The following is a 19,715-nucleotide window of genomic DNA, read 5'->3' on the forward strand; positions in this document are numbered from 1 at the left end:
ATAAAAAGGACAAAAGAACGGGACCTACATAAACTCAAAAGCTTTTTCACAGCAAAGAAAACAATAAACAAAATGAAAAGACAACCCACAGATTGGGAGAAAAAATTGCAAATGATGTGACTTATAATGGATTAGTCTCCAAATTTTACAAACAGCTTATGATGCTGAAGAGCATGAAAACAAACCACCTAGTCAAAGAAAGTGGGAAGAAGACCTGAATAGACATTTCTTCAAAAAGGACATACAGTTGGCCAACAGGCACATGAAAAGATGTTCAACATCGCTAGTTATTAGAGAAATGCAAATCAAAACTACAAAGAGATATCACCTCACACTGGTCAGAATGGCTATCATCAAAAAAATACACAAACAACAAATCCTGGAGAGAGTGTGGAGAGAAGGGAACCCTCCTACACTGTTGGTGAGAATGTAAATTGGTACAGCCATTATGAAGGACAGTGTGGAGATTGCTTAAAAAACTAAAAACAGAGCTACCATATGACCCTGCAATCCCACTCCTGGGCATGTATCCAGAGAAAAACATGATCTGAAAGGATACATGCACCCCAATGTTCATTGCAGCACTGTTTACAATAGCCAAGCCATGGAAGCAACCTAGATGTCCATTGACAGAGGAATGGATAATAAAGATGTGGTACATATAAACAACTGAATCTTACTTGGCCATTAAATAAAATGAAATAATGCCATTTGCAGCAACATGGATGGACCTAGAGTGTGTCATACTGAGTAAAGTCAGACAAAGAAGGAGAAATATTGAATGACATCCCTTATATGTGAAATCTAAAAAGAAATTATACAAATGAACTTACAACACAGAAAGAGGCTCACAGACTTAGAAAACAAACTTACGATTGCCAAGGGGAAGGGATAGTTGGGGACTTTGGGAAGGTCATGTACACACTGCTTTATTTTAGATAACCAACAAGGACCTATTGTATAGCACATGGGACTTTGCTCCATGTTATGTGCCAGCCTGGATGGGAGAGGGGTTTGGAGAATGGATACATGTATATGTATGGCTGAGTCCCTTCGCTGTTCACCTGAAAGGTTAAAGTTTGGAAAAAATAAAAAGGAAAAAAGAATGGCGGATACTTTGGGAGAAGGATGGAGTTATCACCAAGATCTTAGCTTTCATGTGATAAGTTCTTAATGACAGTACTGTAATTAAATAAATGTGTTCTGTGCATAGGGCAATGAAAAGAGTGTATCATGAAACAAGAGTATGATTAATCTAATTCTGTGCACCTGACATCCATTAAAGGCAAACAAGAAATTACACCTACTTCCCCCAGGTAGCCTCACTGGTTTGGGGGTTGTAGGGGAAAGATTCTTCCTTTCCAGGCCTCTCTGGGGCTTTTCTCAAGGGACTGTCTCTAGGTTCTTCTCCTGGAGAGGTGAGCTGGTGGCACAGAGGTGGGGAAGCAGGGATGGGAGTAATCCAGGTTTTAGCTACTTCAGAAAAAGGGTCCTGGAATTGGTGGAGTAGGAACCTGGGTCAGCTTCCGTTGCCCCCCTTCTCTAGGCTAGGAACTGCAGGGTGTGTGGTCTGCCACTCATTTCCTGTTTTGCTTCACTGAAGACTTCAGGATGGGGTGAGAAGGAGCTTCAGAGGTGGTCCTGAGAGACTGGGACTTTGGCCACATGGTAAAGAGTTGTAGCATTCTGGATACTGGGGAGCTGGGTCCAGTGGAGGCTAAAACCGCCGTCTTTAAAATTCAGTTTGGAATTCCAGGGCTGCTGACTCACATTTTACATTCTTTTCAGCCTGCGCCATCCTTGGTACCCCCTGCCCCTCAACCCCGTCTTCCCTGACCTTCCCTTTTTTCATCCCAGCTGTATCTCCTAATCTTGTTCTCTCACCTCTACTTTTACCAAGCCCCCAAATGAGGCCCTATTTTGTGAAAAAAGGGATGCGAGGGAGACCCTGGGAGGGCAGCTTCAAACTTTTCACCTTAAGGGAAGGAGCTGGAGGTCAGAATGAACTGGGCCTGAGTATTACCTTTAGGAAAGGGGTCAAAGGTCAGGCTCGACTGGGCAAAAGATACAAAAGGGGCTGGAGATTGTACTGGACTAAACTAGCAGTCCTGAGATTGGGGCTGGAGATCAGGCTGGATGGGACTGGGTTAGGAAACATGGGGAAGGAGCTGGGTTCAGGCTGAGCTGGGGTCTGGGGGTAAGGGCCTGGGCTTCCACAGTAGGGCCAGGCTGGGATACCCACCTGGGCTGAAACAAATTTTCCAGCTTCATGCTGGGCCTGGGACTGGGCCCTCAACTGCAACTGAGAACAGAGGACATGATGGCTTTGAAGGGCTTCTTACTTCCCCACTCCCCAGCAACGCCTCCTGAACAAGGGCCTTCCCCAGAAGGGCCGCTGGGGCAAACAGGGAGGAGCCAGACCTGGGGCTCCAGAGGAAGTCGCTGGTCACTGTTTCCTGAGTTCAAAAAGTGGGTTCTCCCGTCTTTCTGGGCCACTCCCTTCCCCCAAGCAGGGCAGAGTCTAGGCCTAGCCATTTACTTCTCCCCATGACCCCCACCTCCCTTTTAGAAACACACACACACAGAATGGGAAACTGCATGTGCTGAAACCCAGTCACGTGCTGAAACCCTGGCAGGCCCATAACCCAACATGATCATACTGCCAAGCCATGCATTCAACAGTACGTCCTCATTTATGTACTTGAAGCTGCCAATCACACCTAATGGTCATGCCCTCTCTGCCTTGTTCAGCACCAGATCCCTAGCACCTGAAGTTGAGGCTGGCACCAGGAGAGGGCTCAATGCGTATTAGCTGAATCAATGAATCCATTAAAACATACATCATAAATAAACACATATACAAGCTCACACACCTATTCATCGACTCCCTTACATACACATATCCAAGCCCTCTTTCAGAAGTTACTACATACACTAGCTCACAAAAACCCCAGATGTTACCTAGTGCCTGACACAAATACACTGCAGACAGGCGTCACCTAGGACTTCCAGGGTGAGTTGGTGGTCACAGATGGCTGGTAAATGTCCTTCAGTCAGATAGGGCCTGCAGAGGGGTGGGGTGTGTGTGTGTACAAATGCATGCCTTGGAGTTCTGAGGTGTTGGGGCAACAAGGAGCTGGGCTGGTGTAGGGCAGGGCCAAGGTAACTGCACAGACTGGAGGGTGGGGCTGGGCCAGACAGTCCTTTGCTCTGGTTTCTTCCTGCCAGCTTGGAGGTGGGGGCAGAAGTGCAGGTCTAGAGGCCTTACTTCAGATCCAGAGACAAGAGGGGAACAGTGAAGCCTCAGATTCCCCCGTCTGGGATGATAAGGAGGAAAACTGGTAATTCCCTGGCACTTTCACTGTCATGGCCTGGGTTCAATCCCTGGTCAGGAAACTTAAGATCCCAAAAGCTGATCTTGAATGCTAAGTGGCACAGCCCCCCACCCCCCAAAAATGAGGGAGACTGAGTAGGAGACTTTGCAGGTGCTAACAGCCCATCCTGAACCCACTGCAGGGTCTCCCTATCTTGCCAATCTTCTGCAACAGTTGGGGAGGAAGTGAATAAGGGACAATCATCACCACCTGGAAATGAGTCTGAGACTTCCTCCTCCTTCCTCTCTGAGCAATAGCACTGAAGCATCCTCCTCTCTCTGAGCCTCCACCCAAAGTCAGCAAGGAGACAATCCTTCTACTCTCTCCTCCTTTCCCACCCAGGGTCCTCACTCCTGGGGAAACTAGTGCAGAGCTCAGCTGGGCTGGTAAGCTAGAGGCCAAGTAGGGGTAGGAAGCTTACAAAAACAGGTCTGAGTCTCCTGAGCATTAGACCGAATCTAACAGTCCAAAGTTCCTCCAATCCAAGCTGCCTACAAGGTGAGGACCCCTTCCCTCACCCCACCCCTAGCTCCCTAACTCAAGGCTGTCTATTCCAGGAACCCTGCCTCTGAAGGACCAGAAGAGTTAGGGGCGCAGAACAGCAACCCGGGAAGGGAAAGCCTGGGAAACAGGAAGAGCAACACCGGAAGAGTAAGGGAAAAGGGAGATGGGAGAGGGAATTCACAAGTCCAGTTTATACCTCCTCCTCATTGGCGGTTTGTAGAGGCTGTGGGAAGGAGGAGAAAAGGCTGCCTTGGATTGAGTCATAGGCATCAATGACCAACCAAGACACTCTCAAACCAAAAAGTCTCTTTATTGATCGATACCATACATGACTCAAATGGCCCAAAAAAAAAAAAAAAAAAAAAAAAGGGCATTACAGTTGGGGTGGGACATCCATCTTCCCTACCCCTTCCCTCAGCTCCTGACACAATACCCTTCCAATAGTGGCAGCTGGAGTGGAGGAAACAGGATGTGTGGGGCCCCAAATCCAGAAGGAAGAGTGGGGAGAGGTGGTGCTAACACTTCTGGAACTGGCCCCAGGAGAAGGCAGCGAAGCCACAGAGCTGGGCCCAGACGCGTGGGACCCTGCTCTTGGCCTCACCCTGGGCCCGGAGCCTCCACACATCCATCCATTGTGAGACAGAGCTGAGGATCCTGGCTGCCTCCCCTGTCCTTCTGTGAAGAAGGGGAGGGAGGAGATATTGGGAGATGAAGAGCCTTTACTTCAGCTGGATGACAAAAGCCTATTGCTCCCTGGTGGGCTTAGAGCTGGGGACACCCTCAGTGGCTCCTACTCCTCTGAAGGGCAAGGGAGGACTAGATATGCAGTTTGAGGAGGTGGGAAAGGAGAGTACTGGAGAGTAGATGAACCCCCTCCTCTACCCCGATGCCTGCCCCACTGAGACAAAACAAAAAACACAGTAACAAACAAGGCTGTTCCCTTCCCTCCACACTCCCTGAGGGAGGGAGCCTCCCCCTCCCGCCATGCAGACAGCTGCTCTAGTGGAGGGCTTGTGAGGAATATACACACCGTGGAGGGAGGGGGTGGGGGCTGGGAGAGAGGGAGTCACAAGCACTAGGAGGGCAGGCCAGAGTCCTAGAGGAGGGAGACAGAGACAACAGCAGGGGCTTGTCACACAGGCGAGGCCATCAATGGCCCCTGCCCCATGGCGTGCCTTCCCCACTCCAGTCACCCCAAAGGAGAAGGGAAGAGAGATGGCCAAGTGTCTCCTTGGTCTGAAGTTCTCAAACTGTTATCAAATGGTAATGCATAGCCCCCTTCCTCCACATGGGCTCTAAGCTCCCCATATGCCAGGCGAAGGGAGGTAGCTGGACCTTTAATAAGGGGAAGAGGGGGGACAGGAGTGATTTTTTTTTTAAACTTACATTTTTAATAATATTATTTTTTAAAAAACTTGGAGCTGGGATAGGTGGCAGAAGGGAGGAGTCCAGAGCTTTACCCCTCTACTACCAGCCACCTAAAGGGAAGGTTTGGGGAAGGGGCATTCAACCAAGCCCCATGACTTTAAGTCCCTAAGGGCTGTGGGTGTAGACAGCCCTGGGCTTGAAGGGGGTGGAGTCAGGAGGATGGGGGTACCCAGAACCTGGGGTAAGGATGGAGGCAAATGCCCTGGGCGGGGGGTGGGGGGTGGTCAGGACATTTCTCAGAGGCCCAGGGTCCATGGAGGCATCCACATGAGGCCTCCCTTCCCCCAAAAGGCTCTGCCAAGGCCAGCCCCAGCCCAGGGCCACTGGGGGACAAATCTTGGCACCTGCCCCCAGCGAGTCCAGTTCCTCCCTGAAGTGGGTGGATGAGGCTGCCCATTTCAGATGCTCAGTCTCTTCATTCTGTCTTCTGCTCCCTGGGGCTGCGAGGGGTGGGGCAGGCAGGCAGAGCGCTGGGTGGCTGTGGTGGGGCCTTTACTGGGAGGCCTGTGACGTGGGGTTCTCCGATTTGCTCTCTTGGCTGGATGGAGGCTTGCTGTTCCAGGGGCTGTTGGCGCCCAGGGCAGGGGAGTTGTTAAAGCTGTCCTCGTCGTCAATGCCGTTGGCTGCGTCAAACTGGGTGTTCTCCAGCCGGGTGATGAGCCTCTCGTCCTCGTCCCCGAACTCCCCGCCCATCAGGGTGGGCTCCCCCACCACCATCACATCCTGAGAGTGGCGGAGGTCCCCAAACATAATCGGGGCAGGGGCTCGCCCAGCCCAGGGCAGCAGATTCCCCCAGAGCCCCAGTACCCACCCAGGAAACTCAACCCCCAGCCACCCGCTCATATCCCAGTTTACAACCCCATCTCCTCTGACACCCTCAGCCCCTGGAATACTTCCAATACTTCCCACTGAAAGACTGCAAAGCATCACAGCCTTTAACCCACATCCACTGGATTCTGGGAGAAGTCGATCTACTCCACCGGCTCCCTAATCCATCTCTCCAAAATTTTAGGGGGCTCCTAAACTTCTGTCCACATGTAAGAGAGGGAGCAAATCAAAAACACCAGTGGGGGGACTGTGTGCACGTGCACGTGTGTGTATTCTAGGTTCACACGTTTAAGTCTGTGCGTCCTTCTGTCAGCATGTGTCTCTCTGGTGGTCTGTGTGCCCCTAAGCTGTTTATCCTTTATGTCCGGACGTCCCCATGGCTGTGTCCGTCCCTTTGTGTCCTATGTTGCTATGTCTGAGTCTATGTGATCACAGCCATGCATATGACTGACGAGGACTCTCAGACAGGAGTTAGTCCCCATTGGGAAAAACTGTCTTGTCTTTGCTTCTACGTGTGCTAGTGAGCTCAGAGTGGGACAGGGTCAAGAGTCAGGGGTCAGCAGTGGGGCAGCCCAGAAGAGAGAAGAAAGCCGAGATGCTTACAGGTACCTGGCTGGAGAGGGCGAAGGTGCTGGCTGGGCTTTTCTTCTTGCTGTTGCTGTTGTTGGTGTTGCCGCCCCCTGAGCTCATGGTGCTGCCCCCGGACATCTTCCGTTTCCGCCGTTTGCTGGGCTGCTGCCGTGCAGGCTCCGCTGTGCCAGGGAAAGGAGACTCAGGTAGGGTAGGGCCCGGGGCTCCCTGTTCCCCAATCTGGCTCCTAAGGAGCCTGAGCCTACCCTGATCCCAATCTTGCAGACCCAGGAGCAAGGAAAGGGCTTCGTGAGGAGTTAAGAGCAGCCTTGGGGAGCAGCACCACATCCTGGAGAGAGCCGGTGCAGGTGCAAGCACTCACCGGGGGGCGCTACCATGCGCTGCCACTTCTGGAAGAGGCAGGTCTTGAGGCAGTCACGGGGGCTGAGGCTGTAGGTCTTGTGGCGGGACATAAGCTCCTGCATGGGCTCGAGTATCACACAGAGCTGGGGGGAGACCAGTTGGTGGCTTGTCAGGGGACAGGCGTGGAGTGGAGACCAAATAGGGTGGGGTAGAAACCAGGTGATCAGAGACTCACTCGGAGGTAGTTGAGAGTGGAATTGGACAGCCCACACCGGGTGATGTTTTTGGAGAGCTGATCTAACATCTGGGGGTCCTGGGCCTGGGAAAACAAAGGTAAGAACACTAGCACCTGCTTACCTGCCCAGTCACCTGAGCCTCGTGACACCCGGGACAGAGGAGGAGCTACTATATAAAAATTCACTTCTCAGATGGATAAATTTCAACCTTGTCTAGGGCCACGGCGGGAAACACAGCAGACCGGGTTCCACCCTTTCTGCTGCCCACCCGTCCCCTGGTGTCTTAGGTCCTGCCTATAACTCACATGCATGGCAAGGATGCTTCGGGGGATGAGCTCTCGGTGCTGCCGGATGCTGAAGTGCCACGTCTTTATCCGCATCATGTCGTCAAACATGAACTCCAGGTACAACCGGCCCTCCACACATACCTGGAAACAAGCTTGTCACAAGTCTGCCCACCTCCCCACACACCCAAAAGTATACTGTTCCCATTTCCTCATGACTCTCCCATTGCACACACTCCTGCCACCTGAACATAAATTTGGGTGTGCACAACTGACACAGACCATCTCCTCACACACCCGCCAATGCAGTCCATACACACACACACACACAGCAGAAACACTTAATAGATCCTTGTCCTCTCCTCATGTAGCCAGTCTACTATATGTCTACTTATATGTCTACTATAAGCTACATGAGGACAGGCTTGTGTTCACTTGTGTCCCCCTGTGACCCAAAACTGTCACCTACAAACTCAATACATGTCTGCTGAAAACTGCAGCATGCCTGCTTGCCCTGCGTTATCTTGCCACTTCCCTGGGGAACAGCCAAGTACATTCTGGGAAGCCAGTAGAGGAATCAAACTTAGGTCCTTCAGTGTTTCACATCTAACTGGGAGCTGACCTGGGTGAACATGGGTTTGCCGTGTTGGGTCACCATGCTGCCCTGGTCGCAGTCAAGGGAAACGAAGTTGCTGTGGAATGCCTCCTTGGGATGCTTAAGCACATAGTAGAGCTCTGTAGCACCCCCCTCAAAGATGCTGCGGAAGTAGCGTGGGATCAGGGTCCGGCCAATGGCTGCAGAGATGGGACAAACTCTTCAGAACAGAAGGCTCTCAGAGGTGGTCAGGCAGATAACATCCCTGTCAGGACAGATCCCCTGGGACAAACACCCAGCCCCACATCTTTGGATACAGGAGGTGTATACTTTCATAGCAGAACTGGCAGGACCCCCAGAGGCCACTCACTGTATCTCTTTGGTCCATCCTCCAGGCAGAAAGTGATGGTTAACATGGCATCATCCTCAAAGAACTCAGTTGTGAAAGCATCCCACCAGAGATTGTCACACTCCTAAGGAGCATAGGGAGGGGTGCGTGTATCAGTAGACATGGCACAGGGATGCCCAGATGGCCTTCTCCCTCCCAGCTCCTTTCCCCTGGCTATACCTCTGTCCAGTTTTGAAGCCGTTTGTTAAGCTCGAATATTCTGTAGTCAGTTTGGTTGCCATATGGTGTGTGCCTCCTGGGGGAAGTGAAGAAGGGAGGTTAGTAGGAGCAGACCCTCCCGCCCCCGCCCTCTGCCTTCACCTCTGTAATGGAGAGAACCAACCTCCCCACTGGACTCAACTTACCCGATCCCAGGCTCCAAGTATGTAGGCGGGTACATGGGAGTTGGGCTGTGAAAGGAAAAAGGCTATGAGAATGGGTAGAAGACAGGAATTATTTGGGGGTGTCACTCCATCCCCTTTTCAGGCAGGATGCCATATGGGGAAGGGACAGGAAGTAGAAAAGAAACTCACCCCACATCCCGATCTAGCATGGTGCCGGGATGGAAGGGGGGGAAGGCGTTGCCGTTCGGGGGCTCCTTCGGTGAGTACAGCTTGAATGACTTTGAGGAACAACCTAGAAGGGAAACAAAGATGGGGTCCCTCTTGGGAGTGCTCCTGGAAGGCTGTTAAGACTGTATGCACAGAACTGGTCTTCTGCAGCACCCGAGTACACTGTGAAAGGGAGATTACCTCAGGGAGCACCTATCCCACCTTCTAAATCTGGCTCCAATTTTGTTTTACAAACTAGAAGTTCTCAGTCCTAATACTCAAGAGCCCATTTCTTCATGTGGCTGAGCCCTGGATGACAGAATTGAAAATGGGAAGAAATGTCAATAACCATAGGATAAATATACAAACATCAGAATCTAAAATTTTGATAAACTCCCTTTTCATCTACATTATTTTGTGTAATCATTACCACAACCTTGTGCGGCAGCAGAAGTGACTCTAACATTCCCATTTTACAAATGAGGCTAATAAAAGCTCAAAGGGACTTGCAGAGTTGGTAACAAGTTGGTAACTGGCAGAACCAGGACTTGAGCCTATTCTTCTGAGTCCCATATCCTATGGTAGTTCTACCCCACTATGGGACTCTGGAGACCAAGCTGGGAGAGGGTGAAGGGGGATTTTGCCAACTCTCTGCTCCTGCTCCACCCCCAGGGTCTCAGGAGGGCAGGGGATAAAACGATAAGGCGGGGGGGCCTGTTGGGTGCCGCCCACTAGATAACCAGTTGGGCCTTCTGCCTCTCCCACCAACGGCCACTCCCTTATCAGCCCAGCCCCTCCCCCACACCTACCATGGTCCAGTATTGTCTACAAACCAGAAACCTAAAGCCTCAACCCCTTTTCTTTCCTTAGACTTGCAGTGGAGGTAGATGGGCCTCCAATGGATCCCACTCTCCTTACAAACAGAAAATAAGAAGCCGCTGGGAAGGAGACTAGGTTTCAGGGGCTCAGTCTGGAGGCAAGTGGTAACTAGACAGGGTCTCTGCTGGTGTGTAGCTATGCCTGTGCACAGGTGTCCCCTCTCCACCTCACCCGGCAGCACAGAGTTTTCTGCTCTACTGTTACCTGACTGGAAGAAGTGTTATATTCATAGTTGGGTGCCAGCCAGGGCCCCCTGAAATGCCATTTTCCCCCTCCCCACCAGACAGGAGGAGAAAGTGAAGCGAAGTCCTAGCCACTGCTGCTTCCTCATGTCCCACAAACTTGATTGCATTTGGAAGGGTAGCTGAATTGGCTGTATCTGAACCCCCTCTCTAATTCTGATACAAAATCTATTCTGTTTCTTGGTGGGGGGAGAGACAAAGGAAGACCCTGTGCCAACATGTGCGTTAATTCTCTCCCCTCGGTCCCCTCCTCACAATATGGGCCAAAGGAGGGTCCCAGAGGGGCCTATCCTACATGGTCCCTGAAGGTGCCAAAACTCAGAGCCTGTGTGTACCTGCACACGCGTGTGTCTCATCCTGCCTAGCAGGCTTCCACCCTCAGCTCGCCCCAACATGCCTACCAAGGGCTGGAACCCAGCAGCCCCAGGCAGGATCAGGGTGCCTGCAACAGGCCCTCGCCCCACACATGAGCTCTCAGATGTCACATTCACAGGCTCCCAGCACAACACACAGCCTTCACAAGCCAGTCAGAACTAAGTGAGCAGCATATGTCCTCAGGAAAGAGACAGTCCCACCCAGTGCCAAGTCCCCGCCACTCCACAGACAGATAAGGCCACATAAGAAGTCAAAGCTCACACTGCCCACCAGAAACCATGCCTGGGCAATATACCCAACAGTCTAGATTAGGAGACCTGGCCCTCATCCTCTACCTAGGCCTCCTTTTCCCAAAACCATTACTGCCCTGCTCCTTGGTTTCAGGCCCACTCTGAGTGTCAGCTCAAGATCCTAGAGAGATGAGAGGCAAGACACCAGGGTTCCTCTCTAACTCTGGAAAAAGTTTCAGAGCTTCAGTTTCTCACTACAGAAATGACAGGCACATTGCCTGGGGCTGGGTAACAGTTCTGCAGAGCTAAACCCCAAAGCTCAGGGGCCTCTATTTACACATCCAGTAAATGGACACAAATAAAACTCAGCATCTCTCCAGAGCCACAGCAACTCCCAGTAGCCCCAGCACAAGGGCTTGGGAATGAGAAGAGGAGGGGAGGGAACATCACCCAGACCATCTGTCCCTGTTGCTGCCTGTCCCCAGGAGCAGGGGTAGAGGCAGCAACGTGGGGGTGGGGGTGAGGGGTTGGATGTGTCACCCAGCCTTGGAGTCAGGCAGAACTCTGGCTCCCATCTCTGGCAACCTGGGAGCCTTTAGGAAGGGGGAGGAGAGAGAAAGAGCCCAGAACTAATAAAGTTTTCTCTGAATGGAAGCAGCATCCTGTGGCCTTAGGGGGGGCATCTCCAGCTGGGCATTTCCATGGTAACCGGCCTGACACGAGGACAGGCCACCTCCCTTTGGGGGCTGACCATAGGTCAGCAGGCTCGAGGGCTCTGGCCTCTGTGAGCTGGGGCACCTATCTCCCAGGCCCAGACCAGACTTAGGACTTCCACCCACCCCCAAAAGGCTTGCAGGGTGCCCAGACTTACCTGGGAGAACTGAGGGGACCAGGAGAGGTGCGGGGGACAGCTGGGAGCCCAGAGGGGCCCTGGCTGGGGTGAAGCCTGAGGGGGGGCCAACTTCAGCCACTCATGTCCCGAGTGGGACGGGCAGGCCTGGCTGGGAGCTCCACTCCGCGGGCTGCACAAAGACTCTCACGCACGGCCTCAGCCGGCCCCGCGGCGGCCACAGCCCCGGGGGAAAGTTACAATGGCCACTGGGCCAGGGACCGGGGGCCAGGGGGCCGGCCTGGGGGGCGGGGGGCCGCGGGGAGTCCGGAGCCTTCTTTGTTTGCAAGGTTTCCCTCAACAATGGCTGCTCCGCTCTTTCCTCCTCCTCCTCCTCCTCCTCCTCGGCTCTCCCCGCCTATGCCTCTGCCTCTGCCTCCAAGCAGCCCGCCCGCCCTCCCCAGGCCAGCAGGCCCTCCGCCGGGGCACCAGGAGAGGCAGGGCCGGCACTCACACTCACTCACACTCGCACACGCACACGCACAGACACACGCAGCGCCCGCCGGTTCCCTTCCTTCTCTCCCTTTCTCTACCTCCCTCCCCGCTCGCTCTCCCCGAGCCGCTCTCAGAATGAGGCCCCAGGGCGGGCGGAGGGTGGAGCTGCCCCCACCGGCCCCGCCCCCCTCCCTGCGAGGCAGGAGGAAGAGGGAGGGAGCCAGGCAGGCAGGGAGGACTGCTGAGAAAAACAAAAGAGAGACAGACTGGGAGAGACAGGGGACGGGACGGAGAGATGGAGACGGAACAGACTGGGTCCAGAGAGACCTGGATGGAGGGGAGGCCTGTGGGGACCAGGAACAGGAGTGCCGCCCTCAAGCCCCAAGCAGGGGTACTCAGGGGTGAGCTGGGGAGCCAAAGCCACAGGCAAGGATGGAGGTGGACACTCTCCTCTCCGGAGATTCCCAGTATCTTCTAACAGCCTCCTCCAAAACATCCCCCAAATCTCTCTTCCTCTCCTCAGTGATCTTTCGGGTTGGAGGCTGGCCTGGGCAGCCACTCTTGGCTGGTGAAATCCCACAGCAGCTGGGGGGAGGCTGCAGGGGGTTATTTTTGACAGAGACACGCTCAGACTTCAGCCTATAAACACTGATTGGAGAGAGGGGGACACTCCAGGTTCCCTGCCCCTCAACCCAGCTAAGTTCCAAATAGATCTGCCTTCGCAGAAGGAGGCCCCTTTCCCCCACCCAACATCACCACCACCACCATACCAGAGACACGTGGGTGCAGGGGAAAGGGGCTCTATTAGAGCCAAGTAAGGCAAAGCCCATCTAAGGGTCCCCAGAAGGGGTCCAATCTGCTGCTGAATCCTCTCCCTACACCCCAGGGACAAAAAAAGTATATGGTTGCCAGGGTAGGAGCTGTTCTCCAAAGCAAGGGGGGAATCCCAAGAGACAGACAGACAGAGAGAGAGACACACACACACACACACACACACACACACACACACACACACACCCAGTATGTGGTGGGGGGGCGTAGTAAGGACCTCTTGCTGCTGCTGCTAGGTCGCTTCAGTCATGTCCAACTCTGTGCAACCCCATAGACGGCAGCCCACCAGGCTCCCCCGTCCCAAGGACCTCTTACTACTTTGCAATTTGATTCTCAGCTTTCTATTCCCTAACCCCCAAGCATATTAACACACAGTCCCACAACAGGATTTCTCATGGCGTACACACCAGTTGACTGTGCAGTAACAATATTATTGCACCTGGCTCTGTGAACATCCTCCATACATAAACAACCCATCTCTCTTTCACATAAATCAGTACCTGATACACACTTCAACCCATGATATACCTCAAACTCCAAATAAACCCAAACCTAAGACACACACACACAGTCTATGTCAGACCCTGACTTCCATACACACTGGGGCTTGTGACACACATGCCCCCCCATCCCCAAGACACACCCCAAAATTGCATCATACCTCCTGAACCTTTGACAGACTGCTACACACACCCTGACCATTTGCTACCCAGGGACTAACCCCACCCTCTTTGAAATCTGCACACCATGCTCCCTCATGACCTGGCCATATGATATACTCTGGCTTTCATAAACATACTGAAAATGATACAATTCAGGCAGAATGCCTACCATCATAGTGCCTACCACCAGGACTTGAGATAGTTGCCCTGATTCCCAAATTTACAGTCCAACTCTAAGATAACTACATTCCTCCCCCTCTGACAGGACAATTCTTGTCATTTGTTTCATGCCTTTAAATTTTCCAAAGTGCATTCACAAGGCAGTTCCTTAAGAGAGTCTAATAGCATCCAGGGTCAAATATTATCCTAACTTGAACAGATTACAGTGAGACAGGAGGGCCTGAGGCTGGAACCCTGGTTCTAATCCCACTCACACAAGCCCAGCCCTGGGGCACTGCAGCCATTCCTACTGCCTGCCCCCTCCAAGGAATGGTCACTCCAGGCCCCAAATGTCTGTCTCCTCAGGGACAGGACATGCTGTGTGCTCTGGCTTCTGCCTCCAGTTCAGAGTCTGAATCCCCACCCAGTCTGCCTCTTCAAATTTCAGGGAGAAGGGCCCCTAGACTCTGGCATATCATTCAAAACAGACCTTCTCCTAGTTCCCCTTCTCTAGCAAGTCTGTTCCTCTCTCGGTTCTGACTTAATTCTCCCATTTGCACAGGGGCAGAAGAGGTCCAACTGAAGAGAGTAACTCAGAGTTAGAAGCCTCTAAAATTGGTGGCGGGTGGGGTGGGGAGAAAGCTGGGAGCAGCAAAGACTGACAAAGGTGAGGAGGGAGGGAAGGGCCAGAGCACCCCTTCTAGAGGGGCGAATTCTGAAGGGCAGCAGCCCACCCCAGCCCACAGGATAAGGTACCAGCACTGCCCCCTGCCCGGGCCCCTGGGGCTCCCTGACCCAGGCCTCCAGTGTGCCTGCCCCCCTTCCTTTGTCTGTGCCCGGCCTCCCGTTGGCCTGGCGCTCTGCCATCCTCCTCTCCTGGCTCCCAGCCGCCACCACTGCTGCCTCCTCCCCTCCCCCAACTCCTCCCAGCCTTAACCCTTCTGAGCCACATGCTGCCCCAGACAGGCCCTGGCCCCCTCAGCAGCCTACCCTGCCCAGGGTGATGCCCCTTAGCAGAGGTTCTCCCTGCTCCTGACCAAAGCCCCAGAAGCTACTCCGCACCCCAGGAGCACTATGGGAGCTAGATGTGTGTCTGTGTATGTATCTTGTAGTGTTTCCTTCCGCGTGTGCATGTGTGTGGGTCTGCGTGTGCTCTGGCTTCCCTCAGTCACATGTGTGGGGCATGTGCTGTCTCTGCCGGGCTGGGGGAGGAGGAGCCGGGAGACAGCAGAGCACAAAGGAGAGACTCAGACGAGCAGGCAGGCAGCAGGCAGGCGGCCTGCCAGGGCGCCTGGGCCCCCACCCCAGGGCTGCTCAGGTTGGGGGCGGTGGTCTTTGGGCCTGGACTGTACATGCTGCCACAATGTCCCTGTGTTCAACCATGTGCTCACATACACCCATGCAAGCCTGGTGCCCTCCCTTATCCCAACTCCTACCATTTCTCACCCCCAGGACACTCATGCCCCTCCCCAAGTGGTTCTCCTTGAAGACTAACCTCCAACCATGGTTTATGGCATCAATCATAAGACTTCCTTACATTCAAGAAAAAGATTCCCCACTCTTGGCCATCTTAGGCCCCCTCTCCCCCAACCGATCACTAGACACACAAAACGAACATACCATTTAGGGCACTGACTGAAGTTGTCCCCCCTCACACACACAGGTCCTCATCTGTCCCCATGCTGCTTCCAGAGAGGCTGAGAGGGAAACTTTCTCCCTTCTCCTACTGGACCACACACCCAACTTCAAGACCAACCTCCCATCTACCTCTAGTCTGACAACCCTTCTAGACTCGCCTTCTGCCCACTATTTGTAGAAACTAACAATCAACATTTAAGACTCAGCCCTTTAGCTGTGCATCCCTTTAGGATGATGATGGACGATCAAGGCCATGGGATGGACTCAAGAGAATGGATGGGTCTGAACAGGGTACTCAGCATGGGACAATTATAAAGAAAATACACACAGGAACATGTGTGATAGGAGGAGCTGATAGGAGCTGATGGGAGGAGCAATGATGGGGCCAGACAGGATTCCAGCTTGACAGGCTCTTCCCCCCACCCCCTTTCTCTCCCCCACCCTCTGCAGCAGGAGCCAGGGGTTCCCACACCCGGATATTCCAGGATCCTCAGGCTCTACTAGCCCTCCCTCTGGGCCCCATGCCCCTTAAACGTCAGCCTCAGCAGGCACTTTAAGTGTGTGCCCAGACCAGCCCAGCCCAGCTTTGGCCTGGGTCACATGATTTTCAAGGAAGCTTCTGCACAGGCAGCTTCCCTTGGGGATTGTGTTGGAGGGGGAGGGGGGCTTCCAGTTGTAGGGTATAGGCCTCCCAGAGAACAGGGCATGTGAATGGGCAAAGGATCCAAACCAGGCTAGAGTCAAGAATATCTGACTTTCAAAAGAAAGCTAATTCCTGCCTGGGACAAGATGGGGTTCTGCAGATAAATTCAAGAACGCAGAGTCCTGGCGACGAGTAGAAACCATGTTCTGAGGCCCTCTGAAGACTCCCTCTCCATTCACATGGCCCCTCTCCTTCCTCCTGGCAGTAGGTAAGTCTTCCTCTTCCCCAGGAAAGAACTCAGACCCCAGCTGTCACTGGCAAGAGTTGATGTGTTTGGGGGGAGGCAGGAATCTGAACCTAAGTCCTCTCATTGGGGTCAAGCATCGCTTCCCTCAACTCAACTCTCACAAGTCACTCTATTTCCTAGCTTGCCTGGGGCTGCCACATTCCCCCTCCCACTAGGGCAGAGATGCCAGGCCCAAGAGCCCAATTATCTGCGCCGCGCCCCTGCCCCCCCCGGACCTCCGGTCCCTCAGGAGGGCCAACCGTCCCTGGCAACAGGCAGGATAATTTGGAGAGGGGCAAAATGGTCCCCACTCAATCCCTCCCCGCAAACAAGAGGCCTCAGAAACAGTCTGGAGGGAGGTGTCACAAAATGTTAGAGGGAATAGGCAGCAGGAAAGGTGGGGGGGGGGCAACCCAAACCAGCCAATCACAACTCTATGATGACCTGGGGGGGGGGTCAAAAGTCCAGACTCACTTCTGATTGGCTGACACCCTGGAATTCTGGGAATTTCAGCCCCCCCAACCCCTCCCTAATTAACGTACCCTCAAAAAAAAAAAAAAACACACACACAACCTACCCCCAGCACCCCTTACCCGTGCCTCTGGGCTGCTGCGCATTTACACAGTTGGTGAAAACCCTCCCCCAACTGAGGCCTCACACACCCCTCAAAGCCCCCGACCATAGCCATGCCTTCGACGCCCCCCACACAAGTTCTCACCAAACATGGATTGAAGGATCTGCAGGGAGGGTTCGGGAGGGAGGGGCCGGGAGGCCGCGCGCCCCACTCACCAGGACAGGCACAGCCCACTGACATCTTCACATCGCCCGCCGCTGGGGGCCCAGCCGAGTCACGGTGCCCGCCCCGCGCGGGGACAGGCCGGGCATGAGCCGCCGCCGCCGCCCGCGGCCCCCGCTGCCCTCGCCGCCGGCCCGGCCCGGCTTCGGCCCGGTGCAGGCGGCCCCTGGCTGCAGCGAGGAGCCTGTCAGGCGCGGAGCAGACAGGAAGGAAGCCAAGCAGGAAGGCGAGCTGCTTCTGCGTGTGTGCGCACGGGTGTGCGTCCCCGGAGTGTGTGTCCGTGTGTGCGCGTGTGCGTGTGCGTGTCTGTGCGCTCCCGCCACCCTCCCTGCCGCCAACGCCGCCGCCGCTCGCCCCCTCTCGCTCTCGCGCTCCTTCTCGCTCTCGCTCTCCCTCTCGTAGGCGCCCGCTCTCCAGTCCTAACCGGGCTGGGCCGGGCTTTATTAATATGCTAATTGCCTGCTAGTGGGAGGGGAGAGCCGTGTCAAAGTGACCCGGGCGAGGGCGCAGCGAGCTGCGACGTGCGTGCGCCGCGCGGCTGGCTGGCGGCGAGGAGCCGGTGGCGCACCGGGCTCGGCGTGCATGTGACGCAGCTTTTAAAAAAGGAGACCGAGGCAGAGACCCCGGAGAGGGCAGGCCAGGGGGGAGGGAGAGGAGGCGAAGTCTCACGCAGCGTGTTCGTCCTCCGGGCGCCGCCGAATTGGGAGCGTAGAGGAGCCGGAGCGGGAGCCAGGACTTGGGGAGGCGGAGCCAGGGTGGGCTGTGAGGTGTAGCTCTCTCTCTCCACCCCCGGCCGAGCTCTGGGAGGGAAACCGGACTGCCAATCCCCCACTCCAGGCTCTCTTCTGAAACCCCAATCTTAATCTGGACGGCCCTGGTTATGCGCCCCCATCACAATGTGGGTGGGGAAAGCAGTATTATCCTAATTCGAGTAGCAACCCCTGAATTTATCTCTTACCCCCCCCCCCCCCCATATTAACTACCCCTACCTTGCCTGCTAAACCAGTTGGGACTGGAGCTAAAGGGTTAATTAGGTGAGGTCCCGGCCCCCTCCCTCGCCTAATTGCCTGGGATCTGTGTTTTGCTGGGAAAAGGGGAGCAGCGGAATGACCGCCAGGTTGGACTGGGGAGGGGGAGTCTGCAGGCCGTCCTCTACCCTTGCAGACTCTGACTCATCAGTCAAGATGCTCTGCTCCCTTCCCCCCTTCTCCATCCAGTCTCAGCTTCCCTCCCGCCCCAACTTCTCCTGGAAGCCGCTTTCCTTTTGAGGGCCTCGGAGACTGGGGAGGACAGGAAGCAGACCCCTCCATTGCCCCCTGCCCGCAGGAGCTGGGGCCTCTGTTGGAGCGGGTGGGGTGATGTGGATGGTCATCGTGAGGAACACTCCTCCAGGGAGGAGCCTCCCAACCTTCAGGCACTCCTCAAGGATTCCCCAACACAGCCTGGAGGGGGTAGGGGGGGGGCCTCCTCCATCTCCACCCCTTCCCAAAAGCCCAGCCTTAGCTGCCTCATAAACAGGAAATACCTATTAGCTGGGAGGAGGGAGGAGAGGGGAGCCGTCTGGAAGAGAAAGTTGGCCCCCTCCCTTCTGGGAGGGGGTCCCCAGCTGCTAGCTTCTTTTTCCTTATGCTTCATAGTGGGTTCCAGCAGTAGATGCTGGGGACCTGGGCGGTGTCCCCTTCCTAGGCTTCTGGCTCGGACTGGGCGGTGGGTCCTCCTTCCTTTTGTTACTTAGGTGGGGATTGATAGTGAAGGTTCCCTCACCCCTGCCCGGAGTCTGCACAGCTGGTTTGACTGGCTGGGGGAGGGTTACAGATGTGAAGGCTTAAGTGTTTATGAGACCCCTTAGCTTTTGCTGAGGGAGCAGGAAGTGAAGCTAAGGGCAGATGCAGAGTCTTAGGGATGAAAAGAGAACCAACCAGGAGATGGGTATCCCCTGCCCTGTGCTTAGGAGAGGGTGGGGGAAGGGAGCTGTAAGTGCAGCCTCTCTAACTCCAGCATTCCATCCACATTGGATTCTCCCACCCCTAGCTTTCCCTATATCCATCCTCTGGAGGGCAAAGTGTGTGCGTGTAGGGGCGGGGGCGGGGAGGTTGCAGATAGAACCCTGCAAAGGGATGTGACTGAAGCTATCCTCAATTATTTCCTTGGCAGCATCCCTTGCCTGTGTCCACCTCCTCCCCACATTCCCCAGGGCAGAGGTCAGCACTATAGGGAGTAAAGGGAACCTAAAGTAATATAACCTTAGCCTGGAATTTTGGATACCTCACTTGGAATTCCAGCTTTACCCCTCACTAGAAAATTACTTGGTTACCGTGGCTTGGTGGGAATTAAATGAGACTGTGTATGCCCAGTCATCTAGCCCAATACCAGCCATGTAGTCAGTACTCGATATACATTAGCTCCTTTCTGCTTTCTTTGAGGTTATCTGTTATTTGAAAAGTTTCAGAAGTGGGCTGGATTGTGTTGACCCTTTTCACTCCCTGTGTGTTAGTCACTCAGTTGTGTCCAAGTCTTTGCAACCCAATG

General features: G+C 54.3%; 1 protein-coding gene across 6 annotated transcripts; it reads right to left on the minus strand.

Moving 5' to 3' along the window:
• Nucleotides 1-5,265: 5,265 nt before the first annotated feature.
• On the minus strand, nucleotides 5,266-17,874 carry LDB1 (LIM domain binding 1). 6 transcript variants are annotated; one of them, XM_055560418.1, is made up of 11 exons: nucleotides 17,856-17,874; nucleotides 9,104-9,206; nucleotides 8,936-8,980; nucleotides 8,751-8,826; nucleotides 8,553-8,655; nucleotides 8,210-8,382; nucleotides 7,609-7,731; nucleotides 7,303-7,386; nucleotides 7,087-7,210; nucleotides 6,744-6,886; nucleotides 5,266-6,029 (listed from the first exon to the last, which is right to left on the minus strand). In XM_055560418.1, the coding sequence occupies exons 2-11, from the start codon at nucleotides 9,121-9,123 to the stop codon at nucleotides 5,799-5,801; spliced, it is 1,122 nt and encodes a 373-aa protein (XP_055416393.1). In that variant the 5' UTR covers nucleotides 9,124-9,206; nucleotides 17,856-17,874; the 3' UTR covers nucleotides 5,266-5,798. The 6 variants fall into 6 exon arrangements, with proteins under 6 accessions (XP_055416393.1, XP_055416392.1, XP_055416398.1 ...); XM_055560417.1 differs by having other exon boundaries at nucleotides 6,738-6,886; XM_055560423.1 differs by lacking the exon at nucleotides 17,856-17,874 and adding an exon at nucleotides 17,180-17,625.
• Nucleotides 17,875-19,715: the final 1,841 nt, after the last annotated feature.

Source organism: Bubalus kerabau, chromosome 22, assembly GCF_029407905.1.
Source record: "Bubalus kerabau isolate K-KA32 ecotype Philippines breed swamp buffalo chromosome 22, PCC_UOA_SB_1v2, whole genome shotgun sequence".
NCBI lineage: Eukaryota > Metazoa > Chordata > Mammalia > Artiodactyla > Bovidae > Bubalus > Bubalus kerabau.

Coding starts and splice junctions, on each gene's coding strand:
- LDB1 (XM_055560422.1), bottom strand. CDS start 17,204: ATGTCAGTGGGCTGTGCCTGTCCTG. Junction 9,207..17,179: donor AGTGGGCTGTGCCTGTCCTG/GTGAGTGGGGCG, acceptor TTTCCCTTCTAG/GTTGTTCCTCAAAGTCATTC. Junction 8,827..8,935: donor TACTTGGAGCCTGGGATCGG/GTAAGTTGAGTC, acceptor CACTTCCCCCAG/GAGGCACACACCATATGGCA.